We start from the raw sequence: 17,279 nt of genomic DNA on the forward strand, positions 1-17,279 counted from the left end.
CACTGGCATATGTAAAGGTGTATTGCAATTCTATGCAATCCTAAATTCAATCTTTAGAATACTCCAATTAAACTGCTTACGATAGTGGTTCTTGTGTTTATTGCACCTAGATTCATTAGGCAAAATCAATTAGAATAAATTATAACTTACTACAACTATAACTGAACTTTCTAAATGCATGGCCGACTTTTTACCCCCACACAGCTTTACCTCTCCCCTACTGTGGTGAACTGGACAATCCCCGTGTAAAGAAGTCGAAACTGTCATTATCACCATACAGCCCAGGATACGGCAGCCCAGCTGACAGCACGCTTTTTTATAGATGTTAGCACCTTGGCAGAAATGGTGAAAGGAGATGTAAAATGCACCTTTGGAATCTGACAAATGCTTCATAAGATTTACACGGAAATGGAGCTTCTACATCACCTTTACAAGATAACGAAGTAAATGTGCTTTTAGGGATAAGAGTCAAGTTTATTGCTCAAGTTCTTTGTTTAGAAAGGACGCTTTAATTAGAATTACATCCAGAACTAAAATTCCATTAACCTTAAATACGGTGCACTTGATCTACACATGAAAAACCATCTAACCTGCTGTTATCATATTATTGGAACTGACACCATTTACACAGTAGAACTAAGAAAAACTAAACAATCAAAATGTTTCTCCAGTTTTTACATTTTTTAAAAACTTGGTTCAAAATGAAAATTAGTTTCTTGGACCTCATTTTGCTGCAATTTTCAATAGCAAATAGTTAAAGTGACAAAAAAAATCACCTTTTTGACACCTGAAACTTTAAGTGGTACAGTGTCACAGTGACATGGCTGCAGGGATTTATCTAAAGTTACTGTAAGCCTAAAGTTAAATTGCTAAGAATCAGTGACCATTTATAACCTTTCTCCATATTCCTAAAGAACACATCGCACAGTCAATAGATATTGACAGAGGATGTTCTGAAGAAATTCAGTCATGTTACAGCTACATTAAAGTTACTCATGGATTAATTCTGACCAGAGTGATCTTGTTATTTCACTTATACTAGGAATAGGTAAACAACTGGGGAGCCTGGTTCAATCTGATGTCTGTCAGTCAGTACACAGCCATGACCTGGATGGATGTCCTACGATTACATCAGCCCAGAGGACAGGGAGAAGTAGCTGTACTCAATATCAAGGCAACATTCAACCAAATATTACACAACGAAGCCAGAACACAACTGAGTTCAATGGGGTCAAAGGGAAAACCTGAGATCACAAGAGACACAAAGGAAGATGGCTGTGGTTGGGAATTCGGGGGATATCATTGCCACATTAGAACGTTGAGTTCATCAGGGAAGCCTCCTGTGGGGAAAACATCATCAGTCATTTTATCAATGACATTCCCTCCATCATAAAGCCAGGATTGGGGTTCATCACTGATGATTCCACAGTACTCAGCTACACTTGCAAGTCCTCCAATAATAAAGCAACCCATTCCAATCAACAGCATGACTTGGATAACAACCAGGCTCAGACAGGAAGTAGCAGATAAAGGAATCAGTTTCTTCAATATGTAAGTCACCGGAGTTATTTTTAATGTTGCTGTTATTATACCTGATGTAAATGAGGCACAGCAAACACCAGCACCTCTGCAGGCTGGCATCTCATTCACCCTAAATATTGCTTCATCAAAAACTCATATCCTATTTTGCATCGAGTCCCACTCACCCATCACCCTTGTGCTCACAGATATACATCGGCTGATCACTCTGGTCAGAATTAATCCATGAGTAGCTTTAGTGTAGCTGTAACATGACTGAATTTCTTCAAAACATCCTCTGCACTATAATTATCTATTGACTGTACAATGTGTTCTTTAGGAGTATGGAGAACGGTTATAAATGATTCTTGGCAATTTAACTTTAGGCTTATAGTGTAAATGGCAGGCAACAGCAACATTTAGGCAGGACCTTACCATAGAAAATATCTCAAAATGTTTTACGGGGTGCACTCAAAACAAACAGACACCATGCCAAAGGAAGCGACATAAGGGAAGGTGACCAAAGGTTTGATCACAGAGTGGGTGTTAATGAGGGTAGTAAGAGGAGAGGATGTGCAGATATAGAAAGGGAATTAGAGAGTTGAATGCAGGTGGCTGAAAGCATGGGCGCCATTGATAATGGGGTGAAGTGTAGGGGCCAAAGTCAAAGGAGTGCAGAGCACAGTGGGCGGAAGGGAGGAATGCTTTAGAAGGTTACAAAGATATGGAGGGGCGTGGCTATGGAGGGATTTAAATACAAGGGGCGGCACAGTGGCGCAGTGGTTAGCACTGCAGCCTCACAGCTCCAGGGACCCGGGTTCGATTCTGGGCAATGCCTGTGCGGAGTTTGCAAGTTCTCCCTGTGTCTGCGTGGGTTTCCTCCGGGTGCTCCGGTTTCCTCCCACATGCCAAAGACTTGCAAGTTGGTAGGTAAATTGGCCATTATAAATTGCCCCTAGTACAGGTAGGTGGTAGGGAAATATATAGGGACCGGTGGGGATGTTATTGGAATATGGGATTCGTGTAGGATTAGTGTAGATGGGTGGTTGATGGTCGGCACAGACTCGGTGGGCTGAAGGGCCTGTTTCAGTGCTGTATCTCTAAACTAAAACTAAACTATGACGTTAAATTTGAAGCATTCAGGGATCAGAAGCCAATGTATATCTGTCAGCACAAGAGTGATGGGTGAGTAGGACTCGATGCAAAATAGGATATGAGTTTTTGATGAGGCAATGTTTAGGGAGAATGAGATGTCAGCCTGCAGAGGTGCTGGCGTTTATTGTGCCTCATTTACATCAGGTATAATAACAGCAACGTTAAAAATAACTCAGGTGACTTACATATTGAACAAACTGATTCCTTACCATGATTGAATCATATTAATAATCTTGCAGGGTGAAAGAAGAAAATCACATTATTGATCTTTCCACTAAGGCAATACAGTGCAATGTTTGCAAAGGAACTTACAGGCCAAAGTGCGTGCTTCATGTTACATTGGCCAGTGACTGCATCAGTGTAAAATTATCTTCACCTTCTGCAGAATACCATTCAATATTATACTTTTCTATAAAAAGAAAACTACTTCAAATAAGTCAATGCTTGACACTGCAAGCTATAACCATACAGGTTCCTAGTTACATCCAACTGGCACCTTAGTTAATATCATGCTATAACAAAAATACTTATAAACCCCTTGCTTTGATAAATAGTAAAGATTATAATTGAGAGAATTTATAAATTGTCTAGATAGCAAAACTAATGATGTGCAAGGTAAATAACAGGAATAAACCCAACTGTACGTGTAAGCACATTTTTTCTCCAATGCTCAAATGCCAGTCAGTACAGCATGATTATTTTACTGTCTGCCCATCTGTCTTGATTCTTTACATTTCCCAATTATAACTGTAAATTGAATCTAGCAGTAGAAAACAGTTTAAGGTGTAATCATTATGAACAAATATTTGCAGAAGAATAGGATTGTTACTATGTATGCATCATAATGTTTTCTGAAAATCTTCTCGTACCACTAAGGAGTTTGCTTTGCAGTGGTCCTGTGCAAAGGCTCAGTTTCAGGCCCCTTCATTTCACTCGCAGCTCATAAAGACTAAATCTCATGATCTCCTTTTCCCACCTCAGCCACTCGTGTGGGAGAATGAATGAGGTAGGTGAGAAGCGAAGGCCCACTGCAGGTAGTTGCATGGACCTGGGTTAGAATTCATTAAAGGAGAGCTGAGAATCCTCTAGCTCAGGATCCTGTCTAATTGCGCAGGTTGCACTGCCGCTCAAAGGCTGCCCTGGGTCATGTTTGTGTTCCTATGTACATGGGAAATGACTACAGGGGGAGATTTTTCCTATCAATAAATTTAGCAAAAAAATTCTCACTTTGTACTCCTGTTAACTTCTTTTCATCAAGGGGAGGATTTTTACACTGATGTTTAGTGTCATCATCAGCCATCACAAGTACGTTCCATCGCATAATTAGTCACATTAAGTCTTCCTCATTCTCCAAATATAAAAATCTTTCCCAAGTATTTCTGGTGATAGAAGCAACTTTGCCTCCAGACACACTCAGTGCCTGAAACCCAGTGGTGCTCTGCAGAGTGGCAGGGCTGCCTAAAGGCAGAAACGTTTCAGTCATACTGTTGAAGCCTCACTTGTGCCTTGCAGTCTACTTGTGCTAGAGTACCACCATCTGGCTGAAGGAGTCATTTGCAGCTCAGTCTTCCGTCAATATTTTCATTTTCTTTAACAGTATTTTAAAGCACTATATGGAGAAGAAACTATTCTCACAGAATACAGAATTCAAGTACTCAACCAGCAATAAATATTTGTATTCAATATACATCAACCAGTTTGTGTTTAACCCTAGAGTATTGCACTGTAAGGAATAGATCGAGTTTTAACTTAACCTTTGTGTCTAAACTTAATTACCATCCTCAAAATATACAGCATTAATATATTAAGTATATATTTATATATGAATATCTTTGCAATTTAGAACACTGCAGTAGCAACCCAGGGTATTTTTCAGACTCAATACACATCATGAATGCTGAATATTTAAAGAAGAACTAAATCCTCTTCGATGAAGTCATTATTTCCATTGCATTATTCACTTTTCCTTACATTTAATTTTGATGGCTGTTTCTCAACCCAGCTATTTGTCATTCCTCCACTCAGAACATTGTGCTCACTTATTTCAGCCTCCGAGATTGCTGTTCTTATCATTTTAAGAACGAAGGACAGATTACATAACTGGAAAGAAACTCTGATCTTGTGTAAAGCCCCATTCATAACCCACACAAAAGAATTATTTTATTACATAAATAATCACAGAGCAGAAATCTGGATATGAGGAACCCCAGCTTGCAGTGATGCTGCAACATTGTACAGAAGTACAACTGGCTGCTTCACAGAGTTCTCAATCTCAGGTGCATTGCTGTCAAGAGAGAATTGAGCCCAGGAAAAACTGCAAGACCTGTGCATCTCAATGTCATTGGTGTAGGCTTGAAAGGAAGCTGACTTTCCCATCTGTAAAGACTCAAGTAGATGATTAAACAAAATGTCATAGCACAGGAACAATATCCATGGCTGCACTGTTTACTCAATCCTAACTGACCAAGGGGTGGGAGTCAAAATATACATGCAAAGTATACTGATCAAAGAAATGAGAGAAATTTTTGTCATGATGACTTGAAGAGAACAGTATTGCAGTAGAAGTAATGACTCCCTCTACAAAGTATGGCTTGCTTTTAATGCTTTTGAGGACGAGTGCAACACTTCTGCATCAAATTTATAATCACATTTTCAGTCAATTAATTGTTCTAGAGTTGTATGCAATTCTCCAACTCTAATCAATGTCAATATTACAGAAATGTTACTTGCTATGTTAAGGAAGAATTCTGTACTTTGAAAGGTAAAAGACTGCTCAATCCTCAAAAGGTCACAAGACAAAGAAATTATACATTCAACCCTGATTATAACATGGTGTTGAGAGCCAAGTAACATACATGGTGTAACAACATACATACTACAGTGGATGTCCCACAGTGCAGCATAAAATGAAAGATGGAAAAGCAAGGAGCCAGGTTCCACTGGCCCTGCAACAGACAGTATTGTGACTGAAGCCCTTACAAGGGAGGCAAGATGGTGACATCTAGTTAAACACAGAAATGGTTTTAACATAAGGGAAGAAATTGAGGCAGATGGACAGAACACAGTCTTGTTCGTAGAAAAACACTCTCAAAATAGTAACTTGCTCATTACTCAAAGAAACCAATAGTGTGTTATAGACTTGGCAAGGCACAGTTGTACGAGAGTTATTCCTGGTAACTGCCCATGATGTTTCACCCTGAACGTGTCTTGGTTGTTCCAGGAATTACTCCACATTCTTGTATTTTGTGAATAGATTGTAAAGCACTCTCAGCGTTGACTTCAGGTCCAAGTTTACAATATCTGATGAGAGAATATACAACACGCTCACTGTGAAAATTATAACAAAGATCAGTATTGTGCTAATTTGCAAGGCAAAATCAGAAAAAAGTAGGGAACAAAGGACTGGAAAGGGAAGATCACAAGCTAGTGGTTTGGCATTTTGCAGCATAACCTCAAGAGTGGAAGCAGCAGGTTTGACCCTTCCTACTTACTGCATTCCAACTTTTGATATGTAACCTATGGTGTAAACAGTGAGCTGACAAGAGATGCCTCCACAAAAAAGAATTTGGGAGTCACCGCCACATGCTATGTCATTTCCTGTAGCCAACAGGAAACAAGCATAGGGGATAAAAGCCAGCAGTTTTAGTCTTTTTTCTCCATCAGGGAATTTGCTGTTTGCACAAGTTGCTGCATGAAATAGCCCAGGTAATAGTTATAACTTCTTTACGACTTGCAAACTTATATTTCAGGTAGCACGAGACTCAAAACTGACCATAGAGAGATCTCTAATGAGTACCTAAACCGATGTGCAAGTTAATCTTGAATAAATTCTACTCTGTAACCAGTGGCTACTGTCAAGTCCCATTATCTTCTATTTCTTTGGCAATTTGACACTGGCCTCCAATTGTTTTGCAATACTACAAATACTGAAGAATTGTTTAGCTGGTATGAGATCTGAACCTCTGCAGCGAAGATTGTTTTTCTTATATTCAAAGGTACCTTCTGGGCGAGCCTTTGGTTTTTTAAGTCCTCCATCCTGCATAAGCTCAAAGGAAAACGCTACATTGTGGGCCTACACAAAACAAACAACAGCTTGGTTAGTCTATTTATTTAATTACATCAAAATGCAGCTTAATTCTAAAAAAAAATCAACTCCAAGAAAAAATAAATCACGATTCAATGTGCAAGCCTACTCTGCACTTGTATGTTTCCATTCACAGCCCAGCTTACCAACTCCTATACAGTGATTCATCTGTGCCTCGGGTCACTCTGCTCCCAAACAATGCAATACCTGTATCAGCTCCCATGCTGTGCCGCACTCCACAGCTTAGGTCACTCATTTCCCACACAGTGCCACAACCTGCAGCACATGTGTAAGCAAGGGTGGGAATCCAGTTAAACACCAATGAAAAATGGAATTCAAAGTCACATGGCTCACACAAATCAGTTTAGGTCATTGCATCAGTCATTTTATATTGTATTCCAGAACTGGTATTTAAATTGGCCAAAAACAGCAAAAGAACTTTCAGACCATTATTTTGCATTCTGCAAACATTTTATTCCAGTCCTTAATGAGTTAAATCCAAACATTCCCCATTCTTCAAAGATCAAATGCTTTCTTTAATCACAGGTCCTGACCACAACGTATATAACTGACCAACCAGGATTGTTTGTTGTCCTGGGCACATTACTAAACATTTAAAGCTAATGAAGATACACTCAAAGGAAGAGCAAACTGCATTACTCTCCTGAATGAGTCCCAAGATATTAATCCAAGATACGCACACTGAAAAATCTAGAGTCAAGAGAGATAGAAAAGATCCACAAACATAACATTAATTTACCCAACCCGACTAAGTTAACCAATTTTTAAAAGCCTTGATTTAAAATTAATACTGTGTTTATTAATTTTGCCCCATTAACTCTATAACCCTGCTGTCCAGGAAGTTCACCACCTTTCTGCTCTCAAGCTGTGTTTTTAATGCCTCAAAAATGCATTTACACAACTGCAGTGTGAATGCAAAGCTGTTTTGCCGCTTCTTAGTGCTGCAGTCATATCCTGAACCCAGAATCGGTAACCTACCTTGACTCCAGTGCAAAGTAGAGCATATTACATGGAGGAGGGAATTTACTTTGATGTCAATTCAGACTTTAACACCCAATTTGCACCATGCAGGTTTAGCAATAGTGGGAAGCTGAAACCACTGCACAGACACTGTTACAGTAAACGCACTCTATATTGATTGACTGCCAGATAAGCAGGTACAGTATTTTACATTGAACCGCACGAGAAATGTATAAATTATCCACAGAAATCTTTCTATTTCTAAAATATACATTTCTTATCCTTTACTTGTATACCACAATTAATTCTAGCAAACAAGGATTAATTATGCTGATAAAATGGATCATAAGTGGACTGTGCCTGCTAGTTTCACCATTTTGCTAAAATCAATAATGCTCACAAGTCCCAAGGGCAGATGATTTAATGAGGTTCCACAGCATTCATAATATTAACCTTCTGTTCAAAACTTTCTGGTGTCAGATGAAAGTTGTAGAGAGGAACAAAGTAATCTTCAAGAAGTCCCATAAGCAACACCAAGTACACACCATCTGCAAACTGACATCATGAGAGCATATTAGGAAAAAAAGTTATTCGGCTCTATAAAGCAAACAGCAAATCAAAATCACTCCATAATTACTTCAGATTCTTCTAAAAAAAAATCAACACAACGTATCCGATCAACATGGAATAGAAATGAACAAAGCAGATAGAATGCTGAACAATATGACCATAAGAGAAGGGCTCAAATTAGAGGAAGCCATATATTTACACTTCAAGCTCAGAATCAGTGCAAAGCAGTGTTCAATCTGTGCATAGCACTTTGGTCAGACAACACCATGATTACTATGCCCATTTCCAGTCCCAAGCCACAAGTGGTATAGTCAAGCTGTGGAGACAGTGCAGGGAAAAGCCAGGAGATCAATCCGGTCATCAGATCATTGAGCTATGAGGAAACATTGGAGAAACTTGGATTTTTCAGCTTTGAAAGGAGGTAATTGAGTGGTGATCTTATGTAGAGGTGTAAAGAAGAAAATAAATTGTCTATAGAAATGGTAACTGAATATTATTTCAAACCGAAAAGTGACAAGAAAATGAAGAACAGATTCCAACTAGCGAAAGGCAACTGAAGGTCAATGTCAGGAAGTTCTTGTTCACACAATGAGTGATCAAATCTTTAAAAAGACTTCTGATTAGAACAGATGGAGGCATAAAACCCTGCATTCACTTAATAGCTGGACATAATGATAGAGGGTCTGTCAGCATGGATGACTTGGGATGGGCAAAATGCCTGTCATCATCTGTATCGATCTTGTGAAGAGAGTAATCTTTTCATAACATAAAATTATATTATATATAAAACAGTAGATAATTCAATACACAAATTAGCACTCAAATGCAAGAAATTTTCAAAGTCAGTCATTTGCATGAAATTTTCCTGATGCAATGTCATTTGGTTCAAAACTGTATTTATTTTATTAACCTGAAGCATAGAATTCATCCCAATATCTAACCAAACTAATTTTTCTTTGTTTTTTAAAACCACTATGCTCCTACAATACTGTTTGTAGTTTTGGGGTGTGGAGCTGGCAGACAGGCTGAAAGACTGAGGGCAGTAGAGACTGACTGCAAGCAGAATAAGGACAACGGACAAGCTAACTTGGTGTCTGGTGCCTCAAGGGGCAGTGAATGGGGAGGTAAGCTGTTGACAGCAGATCCCATTTAAGATGGAGCGATCAATTCAAAAATGAGGTTTATTCATTTCAGCATGTCATTTATAAAATGTAGGAGTTAAATGTTACAATCTACCAGTTTAACTAAAAGCAGTTGGGGTGCAGGAAAGCCCCAGCTGTACAGCAGAGAAAAATGTATTGGACCTTTATGACTGAACCAGACAGAAATGACATGATAGACATCAATCACAAACAAGTGAAAAACTGAGCCCGAACTAAATCTTCTGTCTGCGTCTTCAGACAGAAAAACTGATGGATGGGTTTGTATTTGCTGGATTTTTCACCTTATGCAGTAAACAATACGGCACAGTGAGACTATGAACAACCACAACTGTTTGCCAAACTTCTGATTTTGGGATGGTAGAAAACCTCCAAGTCAACCTTATAACAATTATGTTTGTGAACAAAATTTAAAGCAGTTTGTCAAACATTTTTTCATGAAGATGATGCTACATTACAATCAGCACTGTGTTGACCCTCGCTTTTAACTCTTCAAATTTCGAAGTGAAATGGACAATTGCCATTGTCATCACTGTTTATCCTCTACCAACAATACAATCACTAGGAAACTACATACAATGAGTTACAAGTGCAGACTCTGCTACAGAGTTGTCTTACAAGGTATTTCTCATTAAAAAAATTATGAATAATGTGCACTGTACCAGTGGTGAGGGTGTTCAGAATGCTCTTGGTAGTAATTGATTATTGCATGTGTAGCGCTACACAAAAAATAAGAACATTTCTTTAAACACTTATACCTGTGTCTCCAGTTCTGTCACCTCCAAGTTGAGCTTGTTTAGATGTTTATTCACAAATGTGATAAGTGACTGGAAAACAAAATCATTAAAAAAAAATCAAAGTTCTATTCATTTTCAAGCCAACCAAGGTATCTCTCAAGCTAGCGCCTAGTTGCAGTTGAAAGCAAACTATTGTAAAGTTTTATTTATTTAGCGATACAGCACTGAAACAGGCCCTTCAGACCGAGTCTGTGCCGACCATCAACCACCCATTTATACTAATCCTACATTAATCCTTCTCACATCCCCACCTTCCCTCAATTCCCCTACAATCTATCTATACTAGGGGCAATTTATAATGGCCAATTTACCTATCAACCTGCAAGTCTTTGGCTGTGGGAGGAAACCGTAGCACCCGGTGCAAACCCACGCAGTCACAGGAAGAACTTGCAAACTCCGCACAGGCAGTACCCAGAATCGAACCCGGATCGCTGGAGCTGTGAGGCTGCGGTGCTAACCACTGCGCCGCCCATATATAAATATATATAAATATACTATATAGTATATATAAGTATATATAAATATATATAAATATACTATATAGTATATATAAATATATAGTATATATAAGTATATATAAATATATAGTATATATAAACTTAAATAAGAGCCATGTGGAATTTGTTGTTCACAACTTGTCCAAACTATACACAAAATGTAAGGTTAAACATGAGACTTTTCACAAACTATGGGATCAGATTTTATACTTCAGTTTAAATATGACATGGTCTTCAAAACGCCATTTAAAAGGGGACATTACCCTGAGTAAGGACACTGTATATGAACCCCCTTCATGCTCCCTATTCAATTAACAGGCTCCAACCGACCCAAAAAATATCTATTTAAAAGTTGAAGTGCATTTTTATTCAGCTTTGAAAGCAAGCACAGAAGAGGCTTACTCACTAAGGGGTAGCAAGAAAGATCTATGCAATGTGTCGACTCTTATAAACCAACTGAACCCCTCCCTTTCATAACTGAGTGAGTAAAACTCACAGAAAGGTAAGGTACTAAATAGAGGACAGAAAAGTTTCAGGTTTGATTCCTTGGTCAGCACTGGGTTAGCTGATATCAGCTAGAACGGAAGCAGTGATGCACTCAACTTATCCTGAGTATCTCTAGAAAAGATAAAGGAAGGAGGTGGAATGGCCAGAGTTGTCACTCCTGAATATTCTCCAGTGACCTTCTGCTAAACATGATCAAATTAGACTGTGATGCCCTAACCCTCCACCACTGATCATCTAAAACCTTTTCAAACCACAATAAGGTCACAAACAAGATTACATGACAAATTGGGTCTTCACGCCTACAAACTTACTCCCTAATGCTTCTGTTCAGTAAATAATATTGCTTATTTGTAATATGGATAAGCTAGAATGCAATGGATAAGGGTTAAATGTAACTTTTGGCAGTTGTGGTAAACTGGCATCCGTGGATGAGCAGCCCATCATAGTTATAGTTAACAGAGAGGAAAATTGTTTGGGGTACATAAAGGCTCCATTATCACCAGTTTCTGCTAACACAAAGTTAAAAACTGCCCTAGAATATCTAACTATTAAGATATTAATCACAAAAATATTACATCTTTTAAAAGTTTGCCTCCATTTAGATAGTGAACCTTGCTCAAGCTACTTTGGCTGGTTATGGTAGTCTTGTGGTTATGGTAGTCTTGTGGTTATGGTAGTCTTGTGGTTATGGTAGTCTTGTGGTTATGGTAGTCTTGTGGTTATGGTAGTCTTGTGGTTATGGTAGTCTTGTGGTTATGGTAGTCTTGTGGTTATGGTAGTCTTGTGGTTATGGTAGTCTTGTGGTTATGGTAGTCTTGTGGTTATGGTAGTCTTGTGGTTATGGTAGTCTTGTGGTTATGGTAGTCTTGTGGTTATGGTAGTCTTGTGGTTATGGTAGTCTTGTGGTTATGGTAGTCTTGTGGTTATGGTAGTCTTGTGGTTATGGTAGTCTTGTGGTTATGGTAGTCTTGTGGTTATGGTAGTCTTGTGGTTATGGTAGTCTTGTGGTTATGGTAGTCTTGTGGTTATGGTAGTCTTGTGGTTATGGTAGTCTTGTGGTTATGGTAGTCTTGTGGTTATGGTAGTCTTGTGGTTATGGTAGTCTTGTGGTTATGGTAGTCTTGTGGTTATGGTAGTACAAACAAAGAACAGTACAGCATAGGAACAGGCCATTCGGCCCTCCAAGCCTGCGCCGATCTTGATGCCTGCCTAAACTAAAACCTTCTGCACTTCCGGGGTCCGTATCCCTCTATTCCCATCCTATTCATGTATTTGTCAAGATGCCTCTTAAACGTCATTATCGTACCTGCTTCCACCACTTCCCCCGGCAGCAGGTTCCAGGCACTCACCACCCTCTGTGTAAAGAACTTGCCTCGCACATCCCCTCTAAACTTTGCCCCTCTCACCTTAAACCTATGTCCCCTAGTAACTGACTCTTCCACCCTGGGAATAAGCTTCTGACTATCCACTTTGTCCATGCCGCTCATAACTTTGTAAACCTCTATCATGTCGCCCCTCCACCTCCGTTGTTCCAGTGAAAACAATCCGAGTTTATCCAACCTCTCCTCATAGCTAATGTCCTCCAGACCAGTGAACGTCCTGGTAAACCTCTTCTGTACCCTCTCCAAAGCCTCCACGTCCTTCTGGTAGTGTGGCGACCAGAATTGCACGCAATATTCTAAGTGTGGCCTAACTAAAGTTCTGTACAGCTGCAGCATGACTTGCCAATTTTTATACTCTATGCCCCGACCGATGAAGGCAAGCATGCCGTATGCCTTCTTGACTACCTTATCCATCTGCATTGCCACTTTCAGTGACCTGTGGACCTGTACGCCCAGATCTCTCTGCCCGTCAATACTCCTAAGGGTTCTGCCATTTACTGTATACTTCCCACCTGCATTAGATCTTCCAAAATGCATTACCTCACATTTGTCCGGATTAAACTCCATCTGCCATTTCTCCGCCCAAGTCTCCAACTGATCTATATCCTGCTGTATCCTCTGACAATCCTCATCACTATCCGCAACTCCACCAACCTTTGTGTCGTCTGCAAACCTACTAATCAGACCAGCTACATTTTCCTCCAAATCATTTATATATACTACAAAGAGCAAAGGTCCCAGCACTGATCCCTGCGGAACACCACCAGTCACATCCCTCCATTCAGAAAAATAGTCTTGCGGTTATGGTCTTTCTTTTGGGCCTCCTGATCTCGAGAGACAATGGATACGCGCCTGGAGGTGGTCAGTGGTTTGTGAAGCAGCGCCTGGAGTGGCTATAAAGGCCAATTCTAGAGTGACAGGCTCTTCCACAGGTGCTGAAGAGAAATTTGTTTGTTGGGGCTGTTGCACAGTTGGCTCTCCCCTTGCGCCTCTGTCTTTTTTCCTGCCAACTACTAAGTCTGATTGACTCGCCACATTTTAGCCCCGTCTTTATGGATGGCTTGCGGTTATGGTGCTGAATTAACAACCTTGAGTTCAAATCCCATTATGGGAACTTGCAAAATTGAATTCAATAAATCTGGTAATTTGTCATCAAACCAAGGTTTTCAAAATATGATGCTAAATAGTGAAAGGCCATTTCTACTTGTTGGTGAATCTGTAAGGGGGCAGAGTTTGGAGATTACTAGAAAAAGAGAGAGAACATTTAGAATAAAAACAAGAAATGCTGGAACCACTCAGCTGGTCTGGCAACATCTGTGGAAAGAGAAGCAGAGTTAACGTTTCGGCTCAGTGACCCTTCTTCGGAACTGACAAATATTAAAAATGTCACAGGTTATAAGCAAGTGAGGTGGGGGTGGGGCAAGAGATAACAAAGGAGAAGGTGTAGATTGGACAAGGCCACACAGCTGACCAAAAGGTCATGGAGCAAAGGCAAACAATATGTTAATGGTGTGTTGAAAGACAAAGCATCAGTACAGAAAAGGTGTTAACGGACTGAATATTGAACAGCAGCAAATGCAAACATGAAAAAAAACACAGTGGGTAAGCAAACTGAACAAACTAAGATGAAATGAAATAAATGCAAAAAAAGTTTGTAAAAGATGTAGAAAAGAAAAAACAACTAAAAATGAAAGTAAAATGGGGGGCTGTCATGCTCTCAAATTATTGAACTCAATATTCAGTCCGGCAGGCTGTAGTGTGCCTAATCAGTAGATGAGATGCTGTTCCTCGAGCTTGTGTTGATGTTCACTGGAACACTGCAGCAATCCCAGGACAGAGATGTGAGCATGAGAGCAGGGGGGAAGTGTTGAAATGGCAAGCAACCAGAAGCTCAGGGTCCTGCTTGCGGACTGAGCGGAGGTGTTCCGCAAAGCGGTCACCCAGTCTGCGCTTGGTCTCCTCAATGTACAGGAGACCACATTGTGAGCAGCGATACAGTATACTACAATGAAAGAAGTACAAGTAAATCGCTGCTTCACCTGAAAGGAGTGTTTGGGGCCTGGGATAGTAAGGAGAGAGGAGGTAAATGGGCAGGTATTACACCTCCTGCGATTGCAGGGGAAGGTGCCATGGGACGGGGACAAGGTGGTGGGGGTAATGGAGGAGTGGCCCAGGGTGTCGCGGAGGGAACGATCCCTTCGGAATGCTGATAGGGGAAGGGAGGGGAAGATGCATTTGGTAGCGGCATCACGCTGGAGGTGGCGGAAATGGCGGAGGATGATCCTTTGGATATGGAGGCTGATGGGGTGGAATGTGAAGACAAGGGGAATCCTGTCACGGTTTTGGGAGGGAGGGGAAGGGTTGAGGGCAGAGGTACAGGAAATGGGCCGGACACGGTTGAGGGCCCTGTCAACAACAGTGGGGGGGTAATCCTCGGTTGAGGAAAAAGGTCATACCAGAATCACCGTCATGGAAGGTAGCATCATCAGAACAGATGCGTCGAAGACGGAGAAACTGGGAGAATGGAATGGAGTCCTTACAGGAGGTAGGGTGTGAAGAAGTGTAGTCGAGGTAGCCGTGGGAGTCGTTGGGCTTATAATGGATATTAGTAGACAACCTATCCCCAGAGATGGAGACAGAGAAGTCGAGGAAGGGAAGGGAAGTGTCAGAGATGGACCATGTAAAGGTGAGAGAAGGGTGGAAATTGGAAGCAAAGTTGATAAAGTTTTCCAGTTCGGGGCGGGAGCAGGAAACGGCACCGATACAGTCATCAATGTACCGGAAAAAGAGTTGGGGGAGGGGGCCTGAGTAGGACTGGAACAAAGAATGCTCGACATATCCCGCAAAAAGACAGGCATAACTAGGACCCATGCGGGTACCCATAGCGACACCTTTTACTTGAAGGAAGTGCGTGGAGTTGAAGGAGAAGTTGTTCAATGTGAGAATAAGTTCAGCCAGGCGGAGGAGGGTGGTGGTGGATGGGGACTGGGTGGGCCTCTGTTCCAGGAAGAAGTGAAGAGCCCTCAAACCATCCTGGTGGGGGATGGAGGTGTAGAGCGATTGGACGTCCATAGTGAAGAGGAGACGGTTGGGACCAGGAAACTGGAAATTGTCAAAATGACGTAGGGCGTCAGAAGAGTCACGGATGTAGGTGGGAAGAGACTGGACCAGTGGAAAAAAGATACAGTCAAGATAGGAACAAATAAGTTCAGTGGGGCAGGAGCAGGCTGACACAATGGGTCTGCCGGGACAGTCCTGTTTGTAGATTTTGGGAAGGAGGTAGAAGCAGGCTGTCCAGGGTTGCGGGACTATGAGGTTGGAAGCTGTAGGGGGAAGATCTCCGGAGGAGATGAGGTCAGTGACAGTCCTTTGGACGGTGGCTTGATGTTCGGTGGTGGGGTCATGGTCCAGAGGGAGGTAGGAAGAAGTGTCTGTGAGTTGCTGAGTGGTTCCAGCATTTCTTGTTTTTATTTCAGATTTCCTGCATCCGCAGTATTTTGCTTTTATTTTAGAACATTTACTTCCCACACAAACGGTTATCAAAACATACAATGTTGCCAAGTAGCTGACAAAACTGATAGAGACTCTAACACCATTTCAAAGGAAATTAGGCAAGTAGTTGAAAAGGAAGAATATACAATGATGCAGAGAAAGGACTAGTTAATGAGATTATAGTTGTTAGCTCCAGTTGTAAACCAAGCAGTGGTATAATAGGTTGAATAATGTTTAGTGCTATTTGATTAAAGAATGATTGACCTTAAAAAAAAAGCGACTCATCGTGCTCTACTTTAGAAATTACACATCACATTTTGTTCAATTTGTTAGCTGCAAGTCATAAACAGCGTTATTTCAGAAATTCAGATGTTTTAAAATCGATTTGGAATTTACCTTCTTAACAACACTGAGCTTATCAGGTGCATGGTCGAACAGAGTATCAAATGCATCCCGCTCTGAAATAATAAATGAGAATGCAATTCAGAAATTCTTAGAGTAGTTCTAACTATTCAGTCCAAATTCCTCAACATTTACTCCCTCACTTGGAGTATGGATCCAGCATAAAAATTTTTTGTGCGGCTGCGCACATGCATTATTTATCAAAGAACAAGGCCTACGTGGTACCTCTGAGGTTGCTGCACCGCCGTGCATTCACGCAGCTTAGCGGAAACATTACTGGGCAGCCTTTGGTATCTCACTGAAGTGTCATTATTCATGTTATCAGTTTCAAAGCTGGAAACAGAGTTCAAATCTTTCTTCACTTGGCATCTTGTGCATTTTTAATAAGGGTTACTATATAGTAATCAGGAGCTGAAACTCTCACAACATTCCCCCACCGACCCCTCCCAACCCAGGGAACTGCAGCCAATATTAAAAATCTCTCAGGCTTGGATAAATGTAAATTACTTCCCAAGACTGGGACCTCCTTGCTTGTATGGCTCAGAGGTGGAGAATTTCAGCTTTCCAGCATCTTAAATATTTTGCTTTTGTGTTTGATAGAGAATGAACCTCTAATGCAACTGAGGGAGTGGTTGTGAAACAGAGATTTCTAATCATGAAAGATTGGATGAATGGTCCATTAGTGCATCACACAGCAAGTTTCTGATCAGAGCTCTCCAATCAGGAGTGTGTGG

At 40.7% G+C, this 17,279-nt stretch overlaps 1 protein-coding gene across 2 annotated transcripts in view; it reads right to left on the reverse strand.

Moving 5' to 3' along the window:
- Window positions 1–486: 486 nt before the first annotated feature.
- The window catches only part of parvb (parvin, beta), a 97,338-nt gene continuing 80,545 nt past the window's right edge, over window positions 487–17,279 (reverse strand). For both annotated transcript variants that reach the window (XM_068050861.1, XM_068050862.1), the window contains exons 9-13: window positions 16,540–16,601; window positions 10,227–10,295; window positions 8,192–8,293; window positions 6,673–6,745; window positions 487–5,973 (exon numbers count right to left, since the gene is read on the reverse strand). In XM_068050861.1, the coding sequence (XP_067906962.1) occupies window positions 5,897–5,973; window positions 6,673–6,745; window positions 8,192–8,293; window positions 10,227–10,295; window positions 16,540–16,601 (383 nt within the window). In that variant the 3' untranslated portion in view covers window positions 487–5,896. The remainder of the gene's footprint in view (window positions 5,974–6,672; window positions 6,746–8,191; window positions 8,294–10,226; window positions 10,296–16,539; window positions 16,602–17,279) is intronic.

The sequence above is a fragment of the Heterodontus francisci genome, chromosome 18, assembly GCF_036365525.1.
Source record: "Heterodontus francisci isolate sHetFra1 chromosome 18, sHetFra1.hap1, whole genome shotgun sequence".
Taxonomy (NCBI): domain Eukaryota; kingdom Metazoa; phylum Chordata; class Chondrichthyes; order Heterodontiformes; family Heterodontidae; genus Heterodontus; species Heterodontus francisci.